The 16,259-nt window shown below is 37.8% G+C and overlaps 1 protein-coding gene across 4 annotated transcripts in view; it reads right to left on the reverse strand.

Moving 5' to 3' along the window:
- The window catches only part of ankrd44 (ankyrin repeat domain 44), a 36,633-nt gene that overhangs the window by 16,316 nt on the left and 4,058 nt on the right, over positions 1–16,259 (reverse strand). For all 4 annotated transcript variants that reach the window (XM_077536587.1, XM_077536586.1, XM_077536588.1 and 1 more), the window contains exons 2-9: positions 14,763–14,846; positions 11,258–11,336; positions 11,118–11,188; positions 8,289–8,489; positions 7,023–7,110; positions 4,905–5,047; positions 4,609–4,821; positions 756–834 (exon numbers count right to left, since the gene is read on the reverse strand). In XM_077536587.1, the coding sequence (XP_077392713.1) occupies positions 756–834; positions 4,609–4,821; positions 4,905–5,047; positions 7,023–7,110; positions 8,289–8,489; positions 11,118–11,188; positions 11,258–11,336; positions 14,763–14,846 (958 nt within the window). The remainder of the gene's footprint in view (positions 1–755; positions 835–4,608; positions 4,822–4,904; positions 5,048–7,022; positions 7,111–8,288; positions 8,490–11,117; positions 11,189–11,257; positions 11,337–14,762; positions 14,847–16,259) is intronic.

Here is a 16,259-nt window from a genome sequence, read left to right on the forward strand (position 1 = left end):
TTATTATACAGCACAGTATATATTTTTTTTCATTTATTATATATTTTTTTGTTTTAGTCTGATTTTTAGTTTATTATGAATGCTTTTTCATTCATCATTTATGTTTTTTTTTTTCATTTACAGTCATTTTTCTATTAAGAGTATGTTTTTTTAATTTACTTATACAGCAAAGTATTTTTTTTGTTTCATTTATTATACATGATTTTTTAGTTTTGGTCTGATTTTTAGTTCATTATGAACGATTTTTCATTCATCATTCAGTTTTTTTTTTTTCATTTACAGTCATTTTTCTATTAAATGTATGTTTTTTCCATTTACTTATACAGCACAGTATTTTTTATATATGTTTATGAGTTTTGGTCTGATTTTTAGTTTATTATGAATGATTTTTCATTCATCATTTATGGGGTTTTTTTTCATTTAGTCATTTTTCTATTAAAAGTATGTTTTTTATTCATTTACTTGTTATACAGCACAGTATTTAGTTTCTATCTCCAGAATGCAATGTCGTTCCAATGTCGTGGAGCGACGGGACAGACATCGTTGGAAAGTTCTCGTTGAGACGAATCCGCGGATACCCATATGTCCCCGATTGGGCGTAGGGTTCAAGAGATACGGCCGCGCAAAGATTAAAAAAATAAAATAAAATAAAAAGCACGTTGTAAAAAATCCGCAAAAGATGACCCCACGATAAACGAGGGAACACCGTACAGTGTTCTGTGCAGAAAAAAAAAAACATCAGGCGGACGACTCACCGTTCTGGATGAGAGTCTGAGAGCGAGTAAAGCGACCATGCACCGCCGTCATGTGGAGAGGACTTTTCCCATCTCGACTCTGCAGGGAGGAAAAATAATGCAGTCATGAAATATGTCGGTAGGCCAAAAATAATCATGGTTTAAGGAAATCAAATAAAAATTACATCTATTTTGGCATGCACCTCTAAGAAAGCAGTGATATGAGTTGTTTTTGTTCCTGTTATACTCCACATTTTTTAATGAAATCAACTGAGTGAAATCCACATATCGGCATTGTACAGATTTAAATAAAATTGTCCCGAAATTCCCCATGATCTATTGAAAGAATTCAATTCAAAAGTTATGTAATGAAACACAGAAATCTAAAGAAAAAAATATTCGAACACAAATTCGAGTGAAATCCATAATCATGAAATATATATAGATATTTTTTAAACTATATTCATTTTAATAAATTAAATAAAATGTTAATTTGACTGGACTTGCCTGCTCAACACCAACAAATTTTAGTTTCATGAACAAATGTCGTAATGGCAAAAAAGGCGGTGGACTTGCTGCCATTTTTAAATCTCTATTTCAGTGTAAAGAAATTTCATTGGGAGGCTTTAATTCATTTGAATATCTTAGTCTTTTGGTAAAAGGTGAACCAAACATCGTCATTGTCATAATTTATAGACCTCCAAAACAAAAAGGCAGATTCATGGAGGAATTTGAAGAAATGCTGTCAGTAATTTGTACCGACTATGAATATCTGGTCTTAACTGGAGACTTCAACATTCATGTTGACAACAACTTGGATAAAAATACCAAAGAATTTTGTAATATACTTGATACTTTTGGTCTCTCACAACATGTAAAAGGTCCAACACACAATCAAGGTCACATTCTTGATCTCGTCATCTCTAAAGGTGTTGACATTTTATCTGTTGAGGTGAAAGATCTGGCTATTTCAGATCATTCCTGTGTGTTTTTTGAATTACAAACAATCCCAGAAGTTCAAACAACTACTGTCTCGATTAAAAAAAGGTACATAAATGAGAATACAAGCAATATGTTTATGGAATTAATGGCTGCATCACCAACTGTAAATGCAGAGACCGTTGATGAACTTCTGGATGAATTCACCTCAAAAATCTCAAATGTTTTGGATGCTGTTGCTCCTACTAAAACTAAGACCATTTCATCCCGAACTAAAACACCTTGGAGGTGTACTACCAACATAATGACTTAATGAAATCTAAATGCAGAAAAGCAGAGCGAAAGTGGAGAAAAACTAAACTCCAAGTTCATTTTGACCTGTACAGACAATGTCTTTGTCATTTTAACCAAGAGTTAGTAATAGCTAGACAACAACACTTTTCTGAAATTATTAGTAGGAACCTCAACAATACACGCACTCTATTTGCCGTGGTTGACAAACTCACAAATCCCCCAAATCAAACAGCACCAGAACTCCTCTCAACAGATAAATGCAATGAATTTGCCTGCTACTTTAGTGAAAAAGTACAAGCCATCAGGTCAAACATTGTTACAAACCAGCAAAATAACAAAATGATGCAGCACTTAAAATCACCTAGGAATAATTTAATTACCATGACAGAATTTGACTCAGTGGATCAAAATACTGTAGTAGACTTGGTTCAGCAATTGAAACCTTCCACCAGCTGTCTTGACTCAATACCATCTGGCTTTTTCAAAACCATTGTGAAATCTGTTCAGATTGATTTACAACAAATAATTAATTGCTCACTTCAATCAGGTGAGCTTCCTAAATCTCTGAAAGTAGCCGCTGTCAAGCCCATTCTAAAAAAAAGAGAACACTGGATGTCTCCCTGCGAGCAAATTATAGACCAATCGCAAACCTTCCCTTCATAACCAAAATAGTTGAAAAAAGTGTTTTTTAAATCAACTCAGCAAATTCTTGAGCTTAAACTGACTTTTGGATAAATTCCAGTCAGGTTTCCGACATCACAGTACAGAAACAGCTCTGATTAAAGTACTGAACGATGTAAGATTGAGCACTGATGCAGGGAAGGTATTAGTGCTCGTCTTGTTGGACCTCAGTGCAGCATTTGACACGATCGATCATGATATACTGTTAGACAGGCTGCAAACTTGGGTGGGATTAAATGGAACAGTCCTTAAATGGTTCAGGTCCTATTTGGAGGAAAGGAGTTACTTTGTGACCATTGGAAATTTTGAATCTGATCGAAAGGCCATGACATGTGGGGTCCCTCAAGGGTCAGTCCTTGGACCCCTGTTGTTCAGTCTGTATATGTTACCTTTGGGTCAAATGCTTCAGAACGCCGATGTTGACTATCATAGTTATGCAGATGACACACAACTGTATTTATCAATGTCCCCAAATGACAGCAGTTCTATTAACGTATTGTGTCATTCTCTAGAGCAAATTAACAACTGGATGAACCAAAATTTCCTTCAGCTGAACGAAAACAAAACGGAGCTCATTGTTTTCGGCAATAAAGAAAAGAGGATTGCTGTTAAAAAACAGCTTGAGTCACTGTCTTTAGAAACTAAAGACCAAGTTCGAAATCTTGGGGTACTAATAGACTCAGACCTGACCTTCAGCAATCATATTAAATTCATCACTAAAACAGCCTTTTACCAGCTGAAAAACATATCCAGACTGAAGGACTGCATGCTTCAAGCAGACCAAGAGAAGCTTATCCATGCTTTTATTACTCTAACGGTCTTCTGACTGGACTCTCTCAAAAGAACATGAGACAATTGCAGCTCATTCAGAACGCTGCAGCTGGAGTTCTGACCAAAACAAAGAGATCAGAACATATTACTCCAGTACTTAAGGATTTACACTGGCTCCCAGTCAGCTGTAGAATCGATTTTAAAGGTCTGCTACTCGTCTATAAATCACTAAATGATTTGGGTCCTGAATATTTTAAGTGTTTTTTATTATTTTAAACTTCCTTATGTTAAATGTTTTAAAGTTTGTTGAATAATGTTTTAAGATTGTTATTGTATGTTCTTTTTAGTAAATTTTGTAACCTATTTTCATTTATTTTTCTTCCTCTGAATGTTAACTATTGTGTTTCTTGATGCTTATGTGTTGTCTTTCCTTGTGTAAAGCACATTGAGTTGCCTTGTGTATGAAATGTGCTATACAAATAAACTTGCCTTGCCTTGCCTCTATATTTCATAACATATTGTCTGTAAAAAATAGGGATGTAACGATATGCAAACAACACGATACGATATTATCACGATATGAAGGTCACGATATGATAATTATCACGATATTGTGGAGAGGATGGCGATACAAAAAAAGGTCATTATATTGTAAAAAAAAAAAAAAAAAAGAGCTCATACTGTGTACTGTGCGTTTGTACATCAATTAAAAATATAAAAATATGATAAATATTATATATAAAAATATATAAATATATATTGAGGCACTTACTTGCTAATGCAAGCACACATTGATACTGACTCTGTTCACAAGCATATTACGTTCTCCTTCTTCTGACCATTAGCGTGGTTTTTAAACATAAGGCCCAAAACATGCCTTGTAAAAAATAAACTGCACTAAAAAACTAGCCACCAGATGGTGCTAGAACTGCGCAAATGGAAATCTATGCTGCTTTTAATATTGTGACACGATGACAACGATATATTGTGGCAGTTTTAATATCGCGATAATCACGATATTGCCGTTATCGTTACATCCCTAGTAAAAAAAACAAAAACTTAGTTATGTGAAAAAAATAAATAAATCTGCTATAAAGAAATCGCTAAAACCGGCTAATTTCACAACCGTCTAAATTTTCAAAAAACGAAGAAAACAGAAAAGAAAAACGAAGTTGCTCATCCATCGTACCTGCACGTTGACGTCGGCGCCGTTGTTGACCAGGAATTCCAGACAGAGCGCCCCGTGCGTGGAAGCGGCGGCAAAGTGCAGCGGTGTGAAGCCTTTGTTGTTGGGCTGACTGACGTTGGCGCCGTAGTCGATGAGCTCATTGACGACGGCGTCCTGGCCGTTAAAACACGCCACATGCAGCGGCGTGTTGCCGAAGGCGTTGGACTCGTCGATCTGCGTGCAACAAAAAAAAAAAAACGAGCGAACCTGATTTCGGTTGACCCGCTGACGACAAACGGCGAAGGAGCAGTCGGTACCTCTACGGCTAGGTTGAGCAGATGCTTGACCACTGCCATCTGTCCACTAGATGCTGCCGTATGCAGTGGCGTGTACCCCCGCTTGTCCTTACAGCAGAGCTCCGCCCCCTGATTCACCAGTAGCGACACCACATCCAAATGACCTGCAGGGGAGAACAACAGAGGACTGAAAATAGCTTACCTTCATAAAATATTTTGGCCTTCTCTGTGCTTCTCCATGTTTGCTTTGAACTAATTGACCCAATTCTGCAGACCTCGGAGCCCTTCTGGGTTTATAAGCCATTAGCATTTCCTTAATGTATTCAGCTGATTTAAATTGTAGACCTGTAGCAGAACTTTAAAATAGATTCTACAGCTGACTGGGAGTGAGTCTAAAGCCGACCAATAGGAATTCACTTGTTGAATTTCTCTGAATTGTTCAATTTTTCATTTTTTTTTACTTAGCTAGGACATTACAATGGGACTGTGCGTGGGACATTGTAGCGACAGAATGACCGAATCAACTCGAATGGGTTACTCAATGTAATTTTGCTGAAAAACACATCATAGTCCATCCAACAAATAGAAACTCCAATATGATCAAAATGGTGAATGAGTGCCCTTGTTTGGCACTTTAACTTGATCATAGGTTTAGAAAGCCAGATTCACTTATCTCATTCAAATGTATCAAAGTGTAGCATACATCGACCAGCGTATCAACACATGGAAAGATTAGCCTTTTTTAGTTTAAAGTACCTTACTTTATACTCCAGGATCCCGGTCATACCCTGGTTAATGGCAGAACAACGGATGTATTTCTCTTTAGTCCCATTTTAAATCTATCTACGTTGCTACGAGTTTGAAAACTACCTTTAATTTGTTAAGTTAACTTTTTTTGCCACTTGTCATTTCCATATCAAGAAATATTTTCAAGGACCAAAATAAAAATGAATTTTAAAAAATATCTTTCACCAGTCATGGCAGTATTTCAACAAGTAGGCTATTATGACAGTAACGAGAAGAGCAGTGTGGCATTTGCTATCCTATGATGAATATGTTGTTGTCGTTAGCAAACATTTGTGGCCTGCACATTATTGGACATAAGAATCTGGCAATGAAGCTTCACTTTGTGTCACTGCCCTTGTTCCTTGGCACTGATATGAACCGCAGCCATTGGGATGAGATGTTCGGTTTCGGCTAACGGGCTCCTCTGCTAGCTAGCTTTGACGCATTACGTCATCGGAGCCACCAGCAGAAGAACTGCACGAGTCTATAGCACACTATCAAACACATCGCAATTGTTTACCAGGTATTTTTGCTCATTTTCAATCTATTTGAACAATGTGACTCTTCTTTTTTTAAAAGCTGAAAACATTCAATGTTCAGTTATAGATAACACAATAGGTGGCAGCTCTGGAACTGGAGTAATACGCTCTAATCTTTTTCACCTGGTCAGAACCTGAAAAATATTACAGTCTATTAGCAGTGGGGCTGCTTCTATAACAAGCCAGATTTCATATTCACCTCACAGCTGGCTCACAATAACATCAGCATTCTTACATCCCCGAATTGGTTGGTCACAGCAATCTCGACAAGAAAATATTTAGCGGTTTGATCACATTAGGGGGGGCTTTCACGCCACACTTGTTTTGAGCGGCATTCAGCACAGCCTGGGGATGATGGTGGCCCGGCTAAAGCTTGCTATATGACTTGCTGTTTGCTAAAAATCCAAACAGGATGTGCCCCGGTGCCATTTGCCCTTGTTTGAACGTGAGGTAGGTTGCATCCCAGTAATAAACATTGTGCTACAGTATACAGTAGAAGTAGCTGTATATAGATGGGTTACATTTACGAAAAGCCCTGACTTTATGCAAGGTACAATGTATATGTAAACAAATAAACCCATCTATAATGTAGGCTGAACAAACATGAGATTCCCCTCCTTGCTAGCTAGCTAGCAGCATATAACAATTGCGCCGGATAACCGCAGAAATGGTGAAAAAAAGTACAACACTATCCACAATTTAGTATGACTAGTCATATTTTTTATTTTTTTTAGCAATTATCTCCAATAAGTATACTGTAATGAGAAACAACCTCTACTGGATCTTGAATGTTTTGAGCAGTGTAATGTCTTACCCATGAATGCAGCCCAGTGCAGCGCCCGCCCATCCTTCTTGTCAAAAGCGTTGATGTTGGCTCCTTTGGCAAGGAGGAGGTTCACCATCTGAAACACACATTATGATTACAGTAAAATAAAGTTACAAACTTCATTGATTCTGTGATCCCATTTGTAACCCGAGGCAATGTTTTCAATTGAAATGTAATTATTCCATTCCACCCCCAAAAGTTATACATACCTTTACTTTTTTTTTTAACAGTCCGTGGTTAAACATAAATATAATGCAATAAAGAAATAACTGAAATAACACTATTATAAAGAAATAAAACACTTAAAAATAATGCTAGCTATTTATTGCTCATTCAGTTTAGCTGAGGAGGAGAAAAGGGGGAGCGAGAACTACAGCTCACCCATTCAAAAATAGTCTCTTTTCCTAAGTCTTATACTCCCAAAAAAACGTATAAAAACCTTCTATTTTAAATATTGCTGTGGTCCCAAAAAACGTATACTTTTTTTTTTTTTTTAATGCTAGAGCATATAGAAGGCTTTGATGCAGCCTCTGACCTGATGAGGTTGTTAAAGCAATGGGATTTACTACAAACAATGGCCATCAGGTGGCAGCAGAGTATAAGACATCAACCAGGGCCATGTCGCAACAAGCTCTTTTCCCCAGTGTTTTAAACAGATTTGTGAATCATAAAACTGAAACTTAGCTATATTCTAATGCTAATATTTGCAAAACGGAAGCAGATAGAAATATAGTTTTTTTTCCTGATGAAAGAAGAGACACTAATCTTTCTTTTGGTAGGTTCCATGCTTTTATATATTATATATATTATATATTATTATATACACAATATTCTGTGGGTCTTTCAAAATCTGTCAAAATCCAGTAAAACAGCCGGGGACGAATTGGGTTGCTTCAGTGAAAATTTTTGGGAGTGAATGAGTTAAGAACATGGAGAAATTCAGATTTATTTATTTTTTATTTTTTATTATTATTATTACTATGTATGTTTGTATGTATGTAAACCATTCATACACTGAACATAGTACATAAATAGAGGTCATTTTTTCTCTGAAAATGTGTCTAAATCGAACTGTTCTAAAACAGAAACGTTCACTTGATAGCACACCTGCTCCCCTTTTCAAAGCAATACAAAAAGATTTGAGCAACACAGTGGCAATGCTCATCAACTCTATTGACAAGCACGGCATCAACAGGAGTGAGTGGTGCATATGAATGCCTAGAAGAACAAAAACAGATCAGGTGTGTGCCGTACCTCCGTGTGTCCATTGAGGGCAGCGTGGTGCAAAGCGGTGCGCCCGCCGCGATCCGACACGTTCACGCTGCTCAACAGCGGGATGATGATCTCGGCGCAGGTCAGCGCGTTGTTGGCGGCGGCCACGTGGAGCGGAGTCTGCCAGTTCTTGTCGCGGGCGTTGACGTCGGCCGAGTGGCGGATCAGCACACGCACGGCCTCCTGTAGGGAAAACACGAGAATGATAGTGTTTTGTTTTGGGGGGGGTTTCAGTGGAGTTTGGTCTGAGATTGTGTACGTCATTTAACATGTTTAAATATCTCTATCAGAACTCATCACTCTTATTATGTTTTGTCATTCGCTCACATTTCAAGAATGTAAGTCGTGGTGGAGGCCTGCGCTGTCTTTCCCAAATAAAATAGTTCTGTGTAAGGTCATGTTGGAGTCACGTTCACCTTGCTAGCACAGATAGTGTCTCTCACATCAGATAAGGTAACATCAGAATGCTTAGGGAAAAAAAGATTGAATGCTTGGTGGAGGTTGTCATTTCAACAAAGGTTGCCATGAAGATGAAATTGGGTAACCACCATGGGTGTCCAAACTTGTTCCTGCGAGGACCACTTATAGAAAAATAGCAGGATGCAAGAGCCATTTGGAGTTGTTGGTTTTTTTTGGTTTGTTTTTTTTTACTAAAAATTAATTTATTAGTGATGTGTCGGTCACGAACGAATCGAGTCTTTTGAACGGCTCTTCAATGTGAACGATGGGAACCGAGTCTTTATCGAGAGCCGTTCATCCCCCCATTTTCAAAAAATGCTAAAAAAAAAATATATATATAAAAGAGCCAGTCTTTTGAACAGCTCTTTTAGGTGAACGGCTCCCAAATGAGCGGCTCCCCTGAAAGAGCCAAAAGTCCCATCACTATAATTTATAAAACACAGCAAAATCATTCAATCAAGAAATTCCAAATTGTTTACATATTCATTTTTTTTTTTTTTGTTTTCTTTGTTTTTTTTTAATAACTGCTACCAGAACAGTTTTCTATCAGTCAAATAGTATAGGATTTTACAAGATTTCGGGATTGTCGAGAACCTCTGTATTGCCCCAGAGAATATCAATCCCATCTTGACATTCAGAAGCAAAAGAAGATCTATTGTAACGTCAGTTTTTAAAGCAGACCAGACTCAATTGGAGGTACCGAGGGCTAAGCGGAGGCTTAGAGGAGATCGAGCCTTTGCTGTTGCCGGTCCCTCCCTTTGGAACGACCTACCACTAAATATTAGGCAGTCCCCCTCGTTATCCTCTTTTAAAAGACGTCTTAAAACACATCTGTAATCTTTGGCTTTTGACGCAACATGAGACTTGTTCTTGGTGTTTTGTGGTGTGTATGAGCTTGATGTTTAGTCTACTTACTTATGTATTTATTTATCTCTTTATTCACTACTTCTTATTTCTTCACTGATGTATAATGTATTTACTTGTCAAAAAAACAAAAAAAAAACAAAAAAAAAAACCCTGTATTCACACTTCAAAATGTTTGCTTTGTTCTTGTTTACTGCATAACTGATGTTTATATACAGCACTTTGTATACAGCAACGCCTGTTCTTAAAGCGCTTTATAAAAAAAGTTGAGTTGAGTTGAGTTGAGTTTTAACTCATTCGCTCCCAGGTCATTTTCACAGAAGCAATCCCATTCGCTCCTAGCTGTTTTACTGTATTTTGACTCATTTTTGACTATAAAAGCATGGAACCTATCAAAAGAAAGATTAAAGTCTCTTCTTTCATCAGGAAAAAAAAGTATATATCTATCTGTTTCTGTTTTGCAGCAATTAGGATTAGAATATAGCTAAGTTTCATCAATTTTCACAAATCTATTTAGAATTGTAAGTAATTGAGCCTTTTTTCGACATGGCCCTGGCTGATCTCCTTTTCTCTGCTGCCACCTGCTGGCTGTTTTTTGTAATAACTACCATTTCTGCAAGCGTTGTTTGCAGTTTGGAGGCTGCATTAAAGCCTTCTCTATGCTCTGTCTAGCATAAAAAAAAAAAAAATTGTAAATCTTTGGGACATTTAAAAGTAACACTGAAGAAAAAAAAAAGCGTAGTTATACATTTTTGGGAGCAAATGAGTTAATATATCCCGCGGGCCACTTAAAAATGGATGGCGAGCCACAAATGGCCCCCAGCCTATAGTCTGGACACCACTGGGTTAGACTGTCAACAACAATATTTGTCACATTCCTTTCTGTCCCCGAGTCACATTGAAAAAACGATGGAGACCTGGAAACCTGCAGTTTTTATCATGTCCACAAGGGGGCGACGTAAGCGATTGTAATTTGAAACTGATCCCATTGTGACTAAAGAGTTGACATGATCAATGTTTATTCACTGCATCTTACAAAGACAGCTGTTTAAGAAATTTTGGTTATGTACTTTCATATGAATTCAATTGAACTGAATTGAATTACATAGTGAACATATCTGAACAAATGATAAATACATGTACACACAAATGCAATGGAAAATTAGAGTGAATTTTAAAAGTGTCTGAAATACTTATATTAGTCATGAAGAGTAATCGAAAGAGGCACTTGCCAATTCCAAGACTCAAACAAGTTGATGACACAATCTGAGCCGATCACTCATATATTTGAATAGGAAATATGCAAATTCAGCAACTTGGACGATGAGATCATGGACATTAGTGAGCTCAAGTTTGTCATTATTCTGTCATTGATCCAGACTTCCTGTTTAGATTCATGCTTTCATCACATCGACACTACACCATCAACTCCACCGCCCCGACTGGTTGCACCTGTTCCTCGCTTCACAGGTGCACGGCGGCGCTTACCTCGCTGCGTGACGCCACGGCGCGATGGAGGGGGGTGAGCCACATGTTGTCCTTGGCGTTGACGCGGGCGCCTGCACATATGGCGGGGAAAGGGTGAAACAAGATGGAGGCGAGGAGTGAAAGGGATAATGTTATCCTACCGGAGAGGATGAGGAGTTCGGTGATTTCGGCATCGCGAAGGAAGGCCGCCGCGTGGAGCGGAGTGCGCTTCTCGGTATCCTGAGGCAGGAAAAAAACAGCAGTCGGTATAATCGAAAAGGCTAGACATGACGTATGCTAACCAGATACTGGGCCCGTTGGTCAGAAAGTCCAACAACAACTTACTTGTGGAAGCACTGATAACCTGGAGGGGATGACTGTTAAATGCTTAACTGAAGTCAAGAAGACAAAATTTTGCTGCATGTGTCATTATTGTCCAGGTTTGAAAGGACAGAGTGCAGTGTTTTGGACACGGCATCTTTTTTTGCTCCAGTCATTGCAGTAACTAAATGGATAGAAGTCAGGAGGGAAGCCATCAGGACCTGCAGTTTTGTGTACTTTCATATTGCTCCACATTTGTTAGGAATTGGTGATCAACTGTCAGCTCTTCCCTGGTTCTAGTTTGTGGTTGTCCTTCTCAACTAGCATAAAGGTAATTAAGCTTGTTGAGGAAGGCAATCCTGCCCCAAGTGGAGGAATTAAAGTATCTTGGGGTCTTGTTCACGAGTGAGGGCAGGATGGAGAGGGAGATCGACAGGCGGATCGGTGCAGCGTCCGCAGTGATGTGGACTCTGTATCGGTCCGTCGTGGTGAAGAAAGAGCTGAGCCAAAAGGCAAAGCTCTCGATTTACCTGTCGATCTACGTTCCAACCCTCACCTATGGTCACGAGCTGTGAGTCGTGACCGAAAGAACGAGATCCCGGATACAAGCGGCCGAAATGAGTTTCCTCCGCAGGGTGTCCGGGCTCTCCCTTAGAGATAGGGTGAGAAGCTCGGTCATCCGGGAGGGACTCAGAGTCGAGCCGCTGCTCGTCCGCGTTGAGAGGAGTCGGCTGAGGTGGCTCGGGCATCTGGTTCGGATGCCTCCTGGACGCCTCCCTGGGGAGGTGTTCCGGGCATGTCCCACCGGCGGGAGGCCCCGGGGACGACCCAGGACACTCTGAAGAGACTAAGTCTCTCGGCTGGCCTGGGATCCCGCCGGTGGAGCTGGTTGAAGTGGCTGGGGAGAGGGAAGTCTGGGTTTCCCTCCTGAAGCTGCTGCCCCCGCGACCCGACCCCGGATAAGCGGAAGAAGATGGATGGATGGATGGATGGATGGATGGATGGATGGATGGATGGATGGATGGATGGATGGATGGATGGATGGAGGAAGGCAATGTTGGAGGAATAGGATGAGGGGTGGTGCATTTGTCACTGATGATCGATACAAAAATGTCCCAAAATCGATTTTATTTATTTATTCTATACTGTATTGCCCTTGTTTATGAGCGAGCTTGTAAGCAAACCTAGCTTGTAGCAAACGTGTGTAAAATCATCCATGTTGCGGTTATGTCTCTGATAAACTGCTGAAAGGAGACTGAGTCTGTCCTCTTTCATCTAGAACTGCTTCCAAGCATCAATATGTAGTCGGAATGGAAAAATGTTGAATTGTGATTGTATTGTATTGCTGTTAATGTTTTATGGTATGTTTGTTTTGTTGTGTTTCTGTAAAACGCTTTGTGACAGCTAAGGCTGTTTGAAAGCACTATATATAAATAAAGATGACTTGTTTGTATGTGTCTATATTGGGAGCATTGTTCATGTTGTATGCGATTTAGCCACTTTGGGGCAGTGTAGTTCCACGCGTTCAGATATACTCTAGTAGCCAGTAGCCACATTAAAGACTAGAAGAAAAAAAGTTATCCTTAAGTTATGTCACTACAATTTTCTTTTTGTATGCCTGTGAGTTATGAGGTTGTGAGCTTCTCTGTATACATTCCTGCATCATTTCGTATGAAAAGCTGGTTCTTTTTAGGGACAAAAGCACAGCAAGTCGTGCGCTAATAGCGTTAGCGAGCCAATGGCACTTTCCATTTTGCATTAGCCTTGAACTAGCTACATTCGGGAAACAAGCAAACCAAAGTGTGTGTGCATTTAAGTGTGCACTGTGTGTAAATCTATTTGTTTTCGTGTCTTTAGTTTTAGAGCTACCCTCAACTGGAGTGGAATAAACGGATTGAAACCAGCAACACTGGATTCCTTTTGTGGTCACTATTTTTAACATGTATGTAAAATAAATAAATAAATTAACAAGTGGACGGTATGTGCTGCTTTGAAGACACCCTTTTTATTTTATCGCTCAGTTCCTTAGACCCCAATATTAGCTGTGGCAAAGGCATCTTTTGTTGAATTACAGTTCTTTAATAAAAAATTATATATATATATATATATATATATATATATATATATATATATATATATATATATATATATATATATATATATATATATATACACAAGTTTCCTCTTGTCAACATCATTAAGCATATAATTTATACATGTATTTAAGGCAAGTTGTAAAATGTCTGAAGTCATCTTGTTTATGTTTAACAAATTTAAAACATCATAAATCGTGCTGTTTTTACTAAGTACTACTGTCGCAAATGTTCTCCAATTTCGATACTGTAAATGTATAGGATCGTATGCCGAGAAACGTTTCTTGGTAGGAGCAATATGGTGGCCTCGGACCTCAAAAGTCTTGGTCTATCGGCTATCCAGTCATATATTCAGATCAGTGTGTGGTCCACGCACTGTTTTTGAGGAAAAAGGCACTTTCCTTCTAATTCAAAACTTCATTAATCTAAGAAGAAGAAAAATAGAATGAGAAAAGGCACTTTAATGCCATTTGTTATTCTGCCTTGCCAATCAGACTGGAGTACAATATGCCGATTATTTGTGTATCTATAGATTGAAGCAGAAATCATTGTCAATCAAAACATTTTGAATCGAATCACAGAGCCAAGAATCAGAATCGAACCACGAGACAGTCAGTGCTGAGACATCAGCCCACTAATGGCAAGCGTCAATAACAGTGATGTCAACAGCCGTGTCTATTGTTCTCTTCTTCTTCTCATATACTTGAGCTAATGTCAACAACTTCCATTAATTGCAAATTCATTTCATTACTTTTTGTTTGTTTGTTTTTTAAGAAATGGCGTAAAACAGTACGTTGACCTCCACTTGAACCCAAAATGAACATAAGTATTGGGACACATACAGGTAGTGTGGGAATTTTTGCCAACAATGTGAAGTTACTAATGTTGGTCATGGAAAATTATTATTATTATTATTATTATTTTATTTTTTAGTAAATTTCGGTATTTTGGTGGCAAAAAAAATAACATGGGAATATTTTCTCCAAGTTGGGTATCTGTGGGAATGTTAGTCTATTTTCCAGGTTGCAAAGTTTGATTTCCTTCCACAATAAAATCATCTAAGCATGCCTGATGCTCTTAGCATTTTGGAGTTGATTTGTGGGAATTTTGAGGTCACTGATGTTGGTATTATAAAACTGAGATAACATAATGAAGTGGTCTAGTCCAACCTCTGATTGATTTGTTAAAAGATAAATGTATAGTCCCAAAACTTGTGTCTATGTCACTCTAAGGAGATTCATAGAATTCTCACCAGAGCGTTGATGTCTTCAGACTTGTATATGAGCATTCGGATCTCCTCAGGATCTCCGCTGAAGATGGCCTGGATGAGAGGAGGCTGCAGAGACGACAAACAATGGAGGCATGGTGACACACGCGTTCATGTGATTGACATTGTGTGTGAGAAAACACAAGCCGTGTTGTGTGGCCTTCAGGACGTTGAAAATGTCCTTCGCCGCTACAACAGCTAGTTTGTCACGTAGGGAATATTTGCAACGAGACACATTTTTGTCAATCAAGATTGTGCGCGTGTATGTGTGTGCCTGAAGCCCCTATTTTGGTTCCTGGATGCCAACGTGGAGTAAATACAGGTTGTTAGCATTGTGCCATTATCAGCTTGTTTTATTTTCAATTTCTTTAATAAAAAATCTGCAAAAATTGGACGATTTTTGTGTTGATTTTCGCTGATTTTTTTATTTATTTATTTTAACACATTACACTGTTAATTATGTATGATTGTGGGCCATATATGTCATTGTTGTTTTGGAAAGTTAATAAAATATGTTTGAAAGAAAAAAAAACAACACTAAGACAAAAATGTATTACAATAATACCAGCCCCCCCCCCCCCCAAAAAAAAAAAAATTATCTGCAACAGATGGGCCGATTTTTAATGATTTTTCTCACTGTTGTGCTGTCAAACAAATACTAAATGCCAAAGTATTGCAAAACAAATGTTCTGCAACTGCATATCTTTATTGTAAGTGTTAAGGGACCGAAAAAGAAGTACGTAAATGTATTCTTGGAATTTTAGATCAGAATCGGCATCATCAATATCAGTTGAACACTAAGTATTTACAATGATTGCCATAAAAGTACAGTACAGTACTAATATACTTATTAATTAAGACATTTACTACAGTAATAAGATTAAGTACTAGCAAAGGTAGGTAGGCTGCTAATAAAAGTAATTATTGCAAAGACTGGCCAATAAAGGATTATAGTTTTTGCAAACTGTTTTTTAAAAGGCTCATCATATTTCTGAATTTCCTTTTAAATTATTTTTAAAATCTATTTTGAGGAGAAAAAAAAATCCATATTTCTACATTCTACATTTCATAAATACTGAACAATAAACCTTATCTAGGGCTGTGCAATTAATCAAAATTCAATTATTACACTCCACAATTACAAAATCAACATAATTGTAAAAAAAATTTACAATTTATTTTAAATTTATACATTTGCACCTTTTTAAATTTTAAAATAACCAATTTAATAAATTTTGTTTCATCCAAAAGGAACTTGCATAATTATAGTGTTTAAAAAAAATGTATTTGTCTTAATATTTTTTGTTTTTTATATTTAAAAATTTTTGTGTTTTGTACCAAAAAAATAAATGATTGTGATACTGCACCATGCATATTATTATAAAAATATATTATTATGAATTATGTTGGGTCCAAAAGGAAATTACATAATTAGTAGGGCTGGGAATCTTTGACTGTCTCACGATTCAATTCGATTATGTT

Source organism: Festucalex cinctus, chromosome 11 (assembly GCF_051991245.1).
Source record: "Festucalex cinctus isolate MCC-2025b chromosome 11, RoL_Fcin_1.0, whole genome shotgun sequence".
Lineage (NCBI taxonomy): Eukaryota > Metazoa > Chordata > Actinopteri > Syngnathiformes > Syngnathidae > Festucalex > Festucalex cinctus.